Here is a 14,649-nt window from a genome sequence, read left to right on the forward strand (position 1 = left end):
ACATACAAAATAAAAAAAAGACAATGAAAGGTACAAGAGGTCAGCTTGGAGGAACTCCCGGGTCGGGAACGCCGGGCTCGTCCACGGGAGGTAGGGAAGCAGCAGGAGAACCAGCAGGCGATGGCGCCGGAGAGGAGTCCAGGAGGGAGATCTCGCTCAGGTCAACTTCGGGATACTTAGCCGACACCCTTGCCAGGCCTCCTCGAAGCCCAAGTGAAGGCTCGGCCCCCGCGTCCGACGCGTCATGGACAAACTCGTCAGACTGACGATAGGTCCGCACTGCCTCCGACATATCATGGGCGAACTCGGCGGACTGGCGATAAGCCTCTACCGCCTGACGCCCGATTTCCGCCCTCTTCTCGGCCAGCTCCGCCTCAGCTCGCTCCATAATCTGAGCCTTGGCCTCCAAGACCTTCGCCACAATCCGGCCTTCGCCTCAGAGGAGACCCTCAGCAGATCAGCCTGAGCCTCTTTATGCTTCGCCTCGGTAGCAACCCGAGCGGCCTCGGCTTCCTTCAGGCGCGAACGGAGCTCTTGGACGTCCGTGCATGACTTCTCCAGGCCGACTCCAGTTCGCCTAGCTTGGCTTCAAAAGAGTGGATTCGGTCGCAGGCGTTGTCGGCAGACCGCTGGCCTTCTCCCACCGCTCCCGATAGTCCGCGATCTTCCGGGACTGCTTTTCAGCCCGTTCCTCCGCCTTCTTGACCCTGCTTTCGAGGCCCGAGGCGGCTTTGAGTTGCTCCCGAGCCTCTGACAGTTGCTCCTCCAGGGCGGCGAAGCCGAGTGCCCGCTCTTCGGCCTCCCGAAGCCTCGCCTCGAGGTCCCCGGTCGTCCTGCCTGCCGCAGCCCGGCCTCCCTCTTCCATTGCTTTCAGCCGGTCCTCGGCCTTCGCCAAAAGCCCCGCCTGTTCCTTGTAGCACTCCTCCAGACGGATCATGTACTGGGCGAGCTAAGAAATAGGAAAAATAAGGGAGTCAGGCGGAGAACAACAGAGCCAATAAATGGTGAAAGACGGCCAGAAGAACACTCACCGACATGAGACAGACGCAGCTGCGGCCCCAACGTCAGAGACATCCAACTCCCGGACCCGCCGACGGTCCTTCTCCAGCAACACTGTTTCGATGAGATTTCGGGCGCTATCGGTAGTGAAGGCAGACCCCGATTTCTCCCCGGAGCCGGATGGTGGTTCTGCAGCCTTACCCTTATCCATCGCCTGGGGAAGAGTCCGGCTGATCGCGCTCGGGCGGGGGTCGCCCCAGGAATTGATAGGGTCCCGCTCGGCCGGGGCCTCGGCGCGTCCTCCTCGAGTCATCAGGAGCCGACCGAGTCGAAGGCCGGGTCGGGGACCGATCACGTCCGACCCGTCCGTCTTGAGCAGGCTCAGTGGCACCTCCGGAGTAGCGGGCAACCTTACCACCGGAGGCTGAACAGCGTCAGCTGCTCGGGTCGGTGCCCACGACATCGCCCTGACCGGTGGGCCCGGACTCGTCGGTCGGCATCGGAGGTATCTCCTTACGGGACTTCTTCGCCGGCGGGGCCCCGCTCGGAAGAGCTCGTTCCTCCTCCGGACTGCTTCCAGCAGGGAGCCCTACCAACAGCCTTCGACTTCGCGACCGCATGACGTCGTCGACCTCTGGCAAGAAGGAGGGATAGTCAGGGGACTGAGAACCGAAAGGAAGAAGGAACGAAGAGAAAGAAAAGAGCTAAAGAAACGATGGCGGGACTCACGGTCGGTGGGGGACCGAGCTCAAAACCGACGTTCACCAAGATATCCTCAGAAATAAGGCGGCCCACCGGGGAAGCTGGCCCTCGGCGACCAACCCTTCAAGGGGCGACGCCCTCGGATCCCCCTCGACAACTTCGACAGGCCAATTGGGGACTTCCACCGGCGTCCCCCAGATTGCCCTGATTTCCAGGAGGGGTCTGCATCAACGGAAAAAGAAGTCGCTCCTTCCAGTTGGTGAATGGAGGTAGGACCCTCCTTGACAAGGCGCACCCTCGCCGCGCTGCGAAGCACCACCACCCTTTGTTCCTGGGGGGTGGCCGCTCAGGCCGTGAGAGCTCGCAGAAAACGTTCAAGGTGGCTGGGAATCGCATGCAAGCGACAGAGAACCTGGAAGACCGTCAGAGCACGCCACGAGTTCGGCACCAGTTGCGTCGGTGCCATTCCTAAACCCCGGAGCACCTGTAAGACTAGGTCTGAAGGGGGAAAGCGGAACCCGGCCTGGAGGATGCCCTCATTGATGGCGATCTTCCCTCGAGGAGGATGAGACATCCTCTCCTCAGGCCCTGGGGAGCGTGGCATTGCAGGGCCTCGGGAAGGTGGTACCGAGCCACAAATCCGTCTAAGTCCTCGGCGACCAGTTTTGACTTGATGCTATCTGCTCCCACTTCGCCCATCCCTAATGGCCAATCTAACGGTCAGGACGGGGTCAAGAAGGGGGAAAGGCCGGAACGACTAGGTGCACTAGTACAAAAAGAAAAAGTATGAAGAGCTCAAAGTAGAAGAGTGGGAAACTCACTTGAAGAGGAGGGAAAGAACGGCTCCGAGAGCGTCAAAGGAAAGCAAGCGAACGTTCGGTGGCAACAATGGTAGCGCAAAGGAAGAAACTCGAAAATGTCCGTAAAGAAGAAGACGGACGGGGGAGGGCCCCCGATTAAATAGGCAAAAGGGCAAGTGACACCTCGATGACGCCAGAAGAACGCCTGGCCGCCGAAGGGTCGCTCGCACCCCAAAGGCGAATTCGACACCATTTAAGGAAGGATGTCCGCCGAAATCCTCAGGTTTGCCAGGTCAGCAAGCAACCGCCATACGCCATAAAGAAGGCGGGAAGCTTGAAGGCGCTGCGCGCCTCTCCGAAGGATGGCGGCAATCTCGAAAACATCACTCCCTTCACCTGTTCCCCTTCTGGTTCCAGGCTTGGAAGTGGGGGGCTACTGTTATGGGGGGAATTGAGCCGCCATGCCCCACGTGATCGGCACGCGTATCCAGGAAAGCTACAGCTGCCCTATGATCCAGCACTCCGACCCCCGAGTCGGACCTCCTCGGCTCCGCAGCCCGACCCCGGGTCGGCTGCCCTATGATCCAGCACTCCGACCCCGAGTCGGACCTCCTCGGCTCCGCAGCCCGACCCCGGGGTCGGCTGCCCTATGATCCAGCACTCCGACCCCGAGTCGGACCTCCTCGGCTCCGCAGCCCGACCCCGGGTCGGCTGCCCTATGATCCAGCATTCCGACCCCGAGTCGGAGATCTTTTGAACGACAGGCTATTCTCCAGAGGCACGCCGCGGCCTCCTGCTCCACTACTCCCTGCAAACGGCCCGTACCCGATGCTGCCCACGATCTCCTGTATCAACCGTACAAAGCGGAGCTCCACTACGCCCTGCCATGACCGTACCCAGCGCTGCTCCACGACGCCCCGTAACGGCCATGTCAGTGGCCATTCTATCGTGCCCCACGACGACAAACCCCCCTGAGAGACCTCCCAGCCAGGTATATATGCGGCTGGGGGGAGAAGGGGGGTAAGCAATACCTCCCAGAGCACTCTCTCCCACTTGTGATTATCATCTCTCCTCCTCCAATCTCCTCTGACTTGACCGTCGGAGGGCCATCACCACCCTGGTGGTGGTGCAAGGCTTGTTTGCAGGTTCCTTGGCGGAAGGTGGAGCGCAACCAGCACCAACCAAGACAACTCAGGCGGAACCCCGTTCACACCGTCGTGCCAATCGTTCTCGGTTCGGACCACCAGCAACAATATGGAATTAGGCGTTATGGCCTGGATACTTTATACAGCAGCTAATTAGATTAAATGAAAACCATATCTGAGTTACTGTATTAGTGAAATCAGAAAGGGATAACGGATGTCTTTCTTAATTTTCTTTCCTTTCCTAAAGTATCCTAAATTTAATTTCTACTCTTACTAACCTATTAAATTCATATTACAAATGGAAACTTAATCATCATAAAATAGCAGGGAAAGATACAGTGATATATGGCTTGCCCAAATAAAAAGGACATCCGCTTTTGTTCTTCTTTTGTATGTATTCGCATTAATATATAGATTCTTCAGTAATTATGGCAACTAAATATTTTTTAAAAAATGCCTTTTTTTCTACTGAAAAACCATTTCTCGATAGCAATTATGATTCCCCAATCCCCTCTTAACTCTTCTACCATAGCTGAATTAAAATAAAAAAATTATTATCACCTTCCTTAATGCTGCTCTAATGACATCCGTTAGGGGAGTGGAATGGGTAAAAATTTTAAATCTTTGCCTTTCTCAACCATATTGTGATCGTTGATCTCCATCCCAATATTTCCCAACCAAAAGTTTTAATCTTCCCTAGTATAAATGTACGGAGAGCAAGAGAAGGAACAAGCAGTAGCATGCGTTGTCTAGTGAGATGAAATTTCATCTATGACTTTCTTGTGAGCCAGCCTGTACACTGCTAAGAATTAACTCAGTAATGACAAGCATTACAACTGATGGGGGTCAAAATTAGGGGTGGCAAGATTTGACCCGACCCGCCAACCCGACCCGTATTCGACCCGCCATAAATAGGTTTGGATTTGGCCTAAACAGGTTCGGATCGTAAACTGGTTGACCCGTTTAATCTGTTTATTAATTGGGTCGGATACGGATTTTAGATGTCTGACCCATTTAACCCGTTTAATCCGTTTAACTATTGGGCCGATAGAAGATAAGGGTTACAGCCCACAAGGCCCAGCCAACTGGGGCCAACCCAACCTTCCGCCGCATGGGCCACGGCCAGCAGCTGAGAAGCCCAACTCGCCTTCAGTGGAATAGCCTTAGCCCTTAGCCTGTTTAAACTTTAAACATTACTTTTCGTTAGGGTTGCTGGGTTAAGGTTTGTCCAAAGCGCTGCGCCGCCGCCCGAGCTCTCTTCCGCCTCCGCGTCCCTCTCCCCTCTCCTCTCCTCCGCCTCCGCCCTCTCCTCCCCCTTGCCGACAAATTCCGAGTTTCGTCTCCCCATCGATGGCGACCGCGGCTACATCACGCCCCCCGATCAACCGATCCCACTCTCACGCGGGACGAGATCATCGCGGCTACATCACCCCGTCGACGCCCCCCGCGGCTACATCGACGCCCCCTCCTTTTTCCTCCTCGAAAAGTCAGGGATTGCATGTTAAGGAAGGGGAGACCGCCGAAATGAAGCCGGAGGCGGTGGCGGCGGAGGACGGGAGCGCGCTCTATCTTTTCCTCAAATCAACGACTACTGCGGAGTCCAGCAGCAGGTATGCCGGTGGAGGGAAATGATTTGGTTTTCACTTTTTATGGTTTGATTCATAGCAAAAGCTAGGGCTTCCAGATTTTTTTCCCTCACCCGAATCGAAGCCGTCGATGATTTCCGGAGAGAAAACGATTTGGGGATGGTGCCTACAATCCTAGATCAGAGATTTTGAGGGCTCCCGATTCCATTTTCTTTTATTTTTTTCCAATAAGAAAATTGTAATCTCTTAATATTTCTCTTCCCCTTGTTCCTCTGTTCCTCTTCGTGTTTTCTTTCTTTTTTTTTTAAATTTCTGGTTAAATTTATTTTTTAAAAAATTTGCTCGACCGTGTTAATATTGGTGGATTTATCATAAATTATGGCTTACATACTAAGTATCTAATTTAAGTCTAATAGTTAAGCGGGTCGGGTTGGGTTAAACGAGTCGGGTTGGGTTAAACGAGTCGGGTTAATTGTTTCTTAAATGGGTTAAACGGATCGGATCGGGTTACCCGTTTAATAAACAGGTCAGGTTCAGGTGGTAATGTTCTGACCTGTTTAATAAACCGATCGAGTTCAGGTTTATGATTTTTTGACCCGACTTGCATCTGACCCGATCTGTTTATGTCCGACCCGACCCGATTGCCATCCCTAGTCAAAATAGATCATCCGGCCCACAACAAAAAGTGGCCCAATTTCGACCCGACAGATACCAACGCCGATCAGACGTATCCTCAGTCCGGCCTAGAATCAGCCCAACCTCGGTCTTCACCAACAGTTCCTCCATGTGCCCTCCTTATTCGACGACGCACCCCAGCAAGCTCGGGGCGCCCTCCTCATTCGACAATGTGCTCCGGTCAAGCTCGGGGCGCCCTTCTCATTCATCGATGTGCCCCGGCCAAGCTCGGGGCGCCCTCCTTATTTGCCAACGCGCCCCGGCCGAGCTCGGTGCGCTTGTCTTATTCATCGACGCGCCCGACCAAGCTCGGGCGCCTTCTTCAGCAATGCGCCCCGACCCTCGGGCTTGGGGCGCTCCACCGAGCACACCTCCAAATTCAGGATGTTGGGCTGACCTCAGCACCCATCCAGCCAACTTCGCCAAATGCCAGATGTTGCCTCGACAAGCTAGGCCTCGCTCACCACCATGCCCATGTGCATCCATTCGCCCTCCTCTTTGGCCGTGCATTGTGACGACGCCACACCATGCTGCGATTACCAGCCTAGGATTGCCGGAGGCGGCATCTTACCGTTTCCAAGAACGGACTCCACTACGTGCCATAAGCAAGCCCAAGCAGCGCGCTACTCTCACTCATGATGAAAACGGTCAATGCCCTGCTACGGCTGTCAACGTCTCGCGATTCCCCAGAATAGACTCCACCATGCGCCAGGCTGCGCGCCACTCCCTCTCATAATAAGGACGAGCCATACCTCCGCAACCTCAGCGCTCCTATCAGGGCTATAAAAGACCCCAAAAGGTAATGCCTAGGGGATCTCTTCTGGCTGAATTTGCAAAACTCCATATTAACTTGAGCGTTAGAGGGTCCTTACCGGAAAACACCGATGAGGCTTTATGCAGGTACACTGCCGGTCGCAGGAGGTGGCTCTTCCCGTCTTCTCCTCCACTCCGGCAGCTCCCTCAACTCCTCCGGCGTGGTCACCCTCGGCCAGATTTGAACCACAACATTCTGGCGCTAGAGGAAGGGCCTGAGTCGCGATCATGAGGTTAAGGAGTCACGGAGCTCCGAACGCATCGAGTGGCCAAGCGTTAGTGCCATCCTACTCCCTTAAAAATCCACCCCCTGCAGCTTCCGTGCTAGCGGACCAGACTCTTCAAGTCCAGACAGAGCAGTGTCATCTGCTCGTCCAGAAAGTCCAAGCTCTTACCATGGTTGTTCAAAGCTTTCAGCCAGTAGGAGCTCCCTCCTTCGCCGAGCTCGACAAAAAAGTCGAGAAAGTGGGGCAACAAGTCCAGATGCTCCGGGGGCAAATTGTGGAGCGCCACAAGAAGCGCCGTCAGTCGAGGAGCAGATCCCTCCAGAGGTCTGGTAAGTACGCCATCCTTAGCTTTGCGGAGTATACTCCCCTTACGTCCTTCTGGATAGAGATTCTCAAGGAGATCGAGGGTCGTGGCTACCTCCGAACTCCACCAAAAATGCGACCGTCAGCATCGCGAAAGTGCTTGGACAGGTACTGCTGCTTCCATAAAGACCACGGTCATGACACGGAGGACTGTTACCAGCTCCGTGATAAAATTGAAGTGATTGTCCTTTAAGGCCTCGAGTAGATTTGTCAATGATCAAGCCGACAGAATGGAGCTCAACAGACAAAGTCCGAAGCTATTCAACGGGCTCGACAACAATCGCTCCGGTGCGGGCAATACCAATATTGTCTCTCCACATTCTACACACTAGTGGCCTTTTTGGCTTTGGGGGGCCAAGGACGAGGCTTGCGCCCCCATTAGTCCAGGCCCGAAGACCCGGAATGTAAGCTACAACCCCCGAATGGGACCCTAGCCCCTCCAGGTTAGGATTTTTAAAATTCCAGAATGTGTCAATTAATAAAGTCACCCTCTGGGATCTTTTCAAAGCATCTCTGAAACACCCTAATCGGTTCGACACACTCTGGTTGCCTCTACGTCGTGAGATATATGTTGGTAAATTGATAAAGTCATCCCTCGAGCTCGGTTCCGAACGTCTTGCAGCATCGATCGAGAGCCAAAAGGCCTCACGACTGCAGGATTTATCGACAAAGTCGTCCCTCGATCTCGGCTCGAGACGCCTTGCATCATTGATCGAGAGCCCAAGGGCCTCACAATCGCAGGATCCATTCATAAAGTGCACCCCTGATCTGAGTGGGGGGTGCCCTGCGGCGTCAACGAGGAGCCATTAAAGAGCACCCCCGTCCGCAGCATTCTATAAAGTGCACCCCTGATCTAAGTAGGGAGCGCCCTGCGGCGTCAACGGAAAGCCGTTGAAGAGCACCCTCATCCGCAGCATTCTATAAAGTGCGCCCCTGATCTGAATGGGGGGCGCCCTGCGGCGTCAACAGGGAGCCGTTGAAGAGCACACCCGTCCGCAGCATTCTATAAAGTGTGCCCCTGATCTGAGTGGGGGGCATCCTGCGGCGTCAACGTGGAGCCGTTGAAGAGCACCCTCATCTGCAGTATTTTATCTGGTTAGGCTTTTTTGATGATGTATTGATGACCACTTACAATGAGATAGAGTCGGTGTACCTGCATATCTAAGACACATCTGAGAGTTATCTATTGGTACAACAATCTTCTCTTACTACATGTCTTAGCTGATGGATTTGGAAAGGATCCATGTTCTTCTTACTATAACCTGGTTGAGAAAGGCATTAATATATAGATTCTTCAGTAATTATGGCAACTAAATATTTTTTTAAAAAATGCCTTTTTTTCTACTGAAAAACCATTTCTCGATAGCAATTATGATTCCCCAATCCCCCTCTTAACTCTTCTACCATAGCTGAATTAAAAATAAAAAAATTATTATCACCTTCCTTAATGCTGCTCTAATGACATCCGTTAAGGGAGTGGAATGGGTAAAAATTAATAAATCTTTGCCTTTCTCAACCATATTGTGATCGTTGATCTCCATCCCAATATTTCCCAACCAAAGTTTTAATCTTCCCTAGTATAAATGTACGGAGAGCAAGAGAAGGAAAAAGCAGTAGCATGCGTTGCATGTCTAGTGAGATGAAATTTCATCTATGACTTGCTTGTGAGCCAGCCTGTACACTGCTAAGAATTAACTCAGTAATGACAAGCATTACAACTGATGGGGGTCAAAATTAGGGATGGCAAAATTTGATCCGACCTGCCAACCCGACCCGTATTCGACCCGCCATAAATAGGTTTGGATTTGGCCTAAACAGGTTCGGATTGTAAACTGGTTGACCCGTTTAACCTGTTTATTAATTGGGTCGGATACGGATTTTAGATATCTGATCTAACAAATGTACCTAACAAATACAAGGAGATTTGCATTTAATGAAGTCAACTAACTATGGTTAGGCTTTTTTGATGTTGTGCCGATGACAACTTACAAGAAAATTGAGTCGGTGTACATGTATATCTACGACACATCTGAGAGTTATCTATTGGTACAACAATCTTCTCTTACTACATGTCTTAGCTGATGGATTTGGAAAGGATCCATGTTCTTCTTACTATAACCTGGTCTGTCTTATTTCTTTTCTATTTAATCATGAACTTTTCAAGCTGCACCATTGTTTGCCTGCTTTCGAGGTCCAAGAACAACAAATTAAGGCTCATGTGAGAATATTAGATATCCTATATTAGATCAAGACGACGATTGTATATGAGTAAGGCCACGAAAGAAAAGCATTTGGAATTTAATAAGATATTTAGCTTGCTTGCAATGTTAGCTATTTCCCCTTGCTTTCAATCGAAGGGTCTAATCACAATCATTTTACCAAAGTCTCTGCCTCTGCCTTAAGGTTATAGGACCGGGCTGGTGACAATTCTACTAGTTGATACATCACTCTCTTATATGTCGCAATCCAATCTCACCTGCTTATTTAGTTTGAAATAACATAACAATGGCTTATGGCTGGTCCCCCATTAAAGAAGAAGAAGAAGAAAATCGACTCTGCATCATGTGGGTATTAGTGGGATGGGATGAGAGAAAGAAGTTAAAGATATGCAGCCCCAAATTATCCGGGCCTGACGGAAACTCGGGCCAAAAGCAGTATCAAGAAATTATCAGGTTAGAAGCGTTCATCTTTTTCCCGAAACGATCAGGCAAGCAGTACCCGTTCTGTTCCGAAATAAATTCCACCTTCCTGGGCCTTTGTTTACGGTCGGTCGCTCGATTCAAACCCTTGTTAGTTCCGGTCTAGAATGGACTGAGGTCTATTATCCCTTTTCTTTATGGGCATCGAATTGAATGGCTCGATTAACGGATCAGGACAATGCGTTATATTGGACGTGCTTCGAATTAAGACACTGTTGACAGCGGTGCAAATGATCCGAACTAACATGACTGTCGTGACCAAACCGAGGTTGAATTAAGAACATATAACTAAGGAGGCACTCCTGAAGCCACGCAAGCAGACAGAAAGAAAACTCCATGGAGGAAATTTTTGTTTATTAATCATGTCTCGAAAGGAAGACGCATCTTCAAGCCGAGTGGCCAGAGGGAACAAACAGCGCTATTAATTACTACTTGCTAAGCTCTTCCTAGATAAGACCTGGCGATATGTCCTTGGGCTCCCTTGGGGAAGAAACCACCCGGAGTGTGTGCATCGCCATTTCCGTAGACGATCCTGAGTATCTCCTTGGGGGTCCTCTCGTAGCCCACCGAGTATTCGTTGCCGGCAATCACGTTGCCTGGGATCTTCCCTTCTGCGCCCATCGCTGGAGGGACGACTATGCCTTCATCTTTCACCCCGGAGCCGCCCAGTTTGTTGCGCAGCTCCGAGATGCGCCCCGTGAATTCGGCCACGGTGATGCCGTACGGCTCCACCTTCATCCAAGCTCGTTCGTAAAGCAACGAACGGATGACTGCATCTTGTGCGGACTCCACGGCCAACAGGCCAGCTACGAGCTGCATGCATGCATATATCAATTGAAGATATATATTAAGTTGGCCAATACTCTCACGTCTATTATCAATATTTGAACATACGCATGCTGCATGAAAATATTAAGCTTGGGTGCGCGGCAGAGTGATTGATAAAAAATATCAGCTGAAATTTCCTCTATTCCATATTATCAAAAAAAAAAAAAAAAAATCCTTTATTCAAACCAACCTACTCACGCTTTGGATATGGATTAGATTTGCATAGTGGGTGGAAAATTTATCGCATCTCCTGACTGAGTCTTGGATTGTACTGGATTTGTCCTCATCCACGCACATATACACACACGCATGCTTGCATATGTGGCTGGTTTGTTGTGTGGGAAACTTTCTAAACATAGGTCATCTTTGTCGGACCAATATATATGTATGAATGGAGAAGAAAATAGCAAAAGCATGGCCAAACCGACCGACAAGGAAAGCCTAGCTTTTGAATTATGGTTTGTCATATTCATAGTTTTCCTATTTAAAGATAACTCGGCCAAAGGTAAAGATCTGGTGACTGGGATGGGGGAAAGAAATCTGATAAATTTGTCAGATGCTTGGAAAGATTGTGGTAATTAGTAAGATAATAAAATTAAAGAAATATATTTGAAAAATATATGTAAATTTATTTATTTAACAATAAATACAGGAAAGATAAGAATAATAGATGATATAAAACAAGTCTATCGCCGGCAACAGTATTTGATATACCAGCTGGTTTAGTAATATATAAATAATTTTGAACATTATATAAAACTTGTGAATAAATTGCAAGGTCTGTGTATAAGTCATAAATATTGAGTAGGCCTGGAAGGCTTGGATTGATTTATTTATAAAGAATACTTCCAAGAATAATTTGGCCAAGATAAATATCAAGAATAATACAAAAATTTTCTTTGCTAATGTGATGATTGAAGGTCTCATCTGGTAATATTTTTTTTTTTTTGTATATTATATGTACGAAGGGGAGTTTCTAAACAATAATTAAAACTCCATTATTAAGTAGCTAGGGGAAGGTCAGGAAAAAAAAGTCTAGAAATATACCCTCTTGGACCTAGCACTCATGAGCTTGGAGTTTGCCCCGACATATCCGGTGAGTCCGACGTACGGGATGACATAGGAGGCCAGAAGGTAGTTGATCCCATTGGCATAGGGATCGAAAGGTGGCTCCAGGTTGCGCTGGAGCGCCTCATTCATGGTCTTGGCGAAGGTGCTCGAGCTCAAATCAAGCAGTGGCCTCGGAAATCCTTTAACAGTACTCTGGATCGCCCTGCACGACAAGCACAAGAATCAAATCAATCATGGTTCGGCATCATCGCGAGTTGGTTGTCAAGTTAGACTAATTACTGAAACCATGCATGCATGGTGCGCTGATCAAGTGACAATCAGGCAGATCGATCACCTCAGGTGGCCAACTTCTTGGTAGGCAAACTGAGCGACGATGTCGCGGATCAGTGGATCCAGAGCAGCTTTCTTGGCGCCGAGGGGAGGAGGGCCGCCCATGGTGAGGTTGGGTGCCGCCTGGTCTAAGCCATGGCCGAGGGAGCCAAAGAGGAAGAACTCGGCCTCCAGGTACTCCAGGTTCAGTGGGAACTCGAGCAGGTCGACGTCAGACTTGGGGAGCGTGACGGATTGTCCCACCTGGAGCTGCGACATCGAGGAGGGAAGGGTTGTGAAGAGGAGGAGGAGGAAGGCAAGGAGAGCGGAAGAGATGGTGGCAGCCATGAGTCTTTAGCTTGTTCTCTTTGCGGAGCTCCCTAACTCTTGTTCCTTTATATAAGAGTGGCTCAACGTTACGCGGCAGCTTCTTAGATGCGACAGCGGAGAAGAGTGACACGTGGCAAGCGGTTCGAATCGATGAGCTGGTCGCCTTGCGGGGAAGATGGGCGCGAGGAGAGGACCGGAAGCCGGCACCTACCTTAATACGGCGCCTGCCTTGATATGGTTCGTTGACGAAACCCTACAGCAAAAGTTTCCATACAAGAATTAAAATGACTAATTCTTCGGATTTTTCGATGTATTGTTATCTTAGTTCATTTTGTGTCCAAAATCACAGACTGCATTTGCCATAAAATTGTTCCTACCAAAAAAGAGATCTCGAGTTAAGACAGGGAGAATGTATCCAGAAATCTTACCATCATAACTGAAATGGAAAATCCGGAGGAGCCGTAATTTTTTTTCCAAAAGCATAGAGTAATTAATTCAAAATATTTGACTTTTATTTATATGGAGACACTATATAAAGATTATATGTAGGGATTCATAAACTATATGGAATTAGGCCTTATGGCTTGGATACTTTTCTATGATCACATTCAGTGAATATATACAGCAGCTAATTAGATTAAATGAAAACCATATCTGAGTTACTGTATTAGTGAAATCAGAAAGGGATAACGGATGTCTTTCTTAATTTTCTTTCCTTTCCTAAAGTATCCTAAATTTAATTTCTACTCTTACTAACCTATTAAATTCATATTACAAATGGAAACTTAATCATCATAAAATAGCAGGGAAAGATACAGTGATATATGGCTTGCCCAAATAAAAAGGATATCCGCTTTTGTTCTTCTTTTGTATGTATTCGCATTATTATATAGATTCTTCAGTAATTATGGCAACTAAATATTTTTTTAAAAAATGCCCTTTTTCTACTGAAAAACCATTTCTCGGTAGCAATTATGATTCCCCAATCTCCCTCTTAACTCTTCTACCATAGCTGAATTAAAAATAAAAAAAATATTATTACCTCCCTTAATGCTACTCTAATGGCATCTGTTAGGGAAGTGGAATGGGTAAAAATTAATAAATCTTTGCCTTTCCTAACCATGTTGTGATCGTTGATCTCCATCCCAATATTTCCCAACCAAAGTTTTAATCTTCCCTAGCATAAATCTACGGAGAGCAAGAGAAGGAACAAGCAGTAGCATGCGTTGTCTAGTGAGATGAAATTTCATCTATGACTTTCTTGTGAGGCAGCTTGTACACTGCTAAGAACTAACTCAGTAATGACAAGCATTACAACTGATGGTGGTCAAAATGGATCGTCCGGCCTACAACAAAAGGCTATGACCTTAGCCCAAGCTGATCTAAGTTCATCAGTACCACTAAAGCACAGCTCCAGAGCTCCGTCCTCCACACCGAGCTCCTTAGGTCATGCTGCTTCCGATCGAGTTCTACATGCCTAGGTGGTCGGTTAAAGCTTTTGACTCAGCCTTATTGTCTCCTCGAGTGGCTAGAGACAATTCGGGCTATTCAACTGCAGGCCAATAAGAGTATTGTAAGATTTGTCCATGTTAATGAGTTGATTGATGGGACTTTTACCTCGGTCATTCGAAAAAGTTTATATACTCATATTTTACAAAGTGCTTCACTTTGGATACTAATCACTTCTTTTCTGCAGCATGCCCACATAGCTTATTATATAGACGAGGTCGTTATGACGCTTAAGCATCATGCCTCGGACATTGAGACAAAATGAAAGGCTTTCGAGCATATGGTTGCCAAGGTCGAGGCAAAGTCAAGGACCGATCTCGAGCAGGCAAAGGGGCAAGCTCAGCTTGCTGAGGAAAGGGCGAGGAAGGTAGAAGAGAAGATTGAGTTAGCAGAAGTGCAAGCCCTGGCTGCCAAGGTCAAGGCAAAGTCAAGGGCCGATCTCGAGCATGCAAAGGAGTAAGCTCAGCTTGCCGAGAAAAGAGCGAGGAAGGTAGAGGAGAAGATTGAGTCAGTAGAAGTGCAAGCCCTGGCTGCTCAGACTCATGCGATGATTTATGATAGTCATCTTTCTGAGGCTAAGGAGGCTTTCTTGG

The 14,649-nt window shown here is 48.9% G+C and overlaps 1 protein-coding gene across 1 annotated transcript; it reads right to left on the reverse strand.

Annotated features, from left to right (window-relative positions):
• Nucleotides 1–10,332: 10,332 nt before the first annotated feature.
• LOC103699312 (desiccation-related protein PCC13-62) lies at nt 10,333–12,581 on the reverse strand. Its single transcript, XM_008781346.4, has 3 exons — nt 12,243–12,581; nt 11,885–12,110; nt 10,333–10,822 (listed from the first exon to the last, which is right to left on the reverse strand). The coding sequence occupies exons 1-3, from the start codon at nt 12,563–12,565 to the stop codon at nt 10,445–10,447; spliced, it is 927 nt and encodes a 308-aa protein (XP_008779568.1). The 5' UTR covers nt 12,566–12,581; the 3' UTR covers nt 10,333–10,444.
• Between the last annotated feature and the right edge of the window lie 2,068 nt (nt 12,582–14,649).

The sequence above is a fragment of the Phoenix dactylifera genome, chromosome 14 (genome assembly GCF_009389715.1).
Source record: "Phoenix dactylifera cultivar Barhee BC4 chromosome 14, palm_55x_up_171113_PBpolish2nd_filt_p, whole genome shotgun sequence".
In the NCBI taxonomy this organism is placed as follows: Eukaryota; Viridiplantae; Streptophyta; class Magnoliopsida; order Arecales; family Arecaceae; genus Phoenix; species Phoenix dactylifera.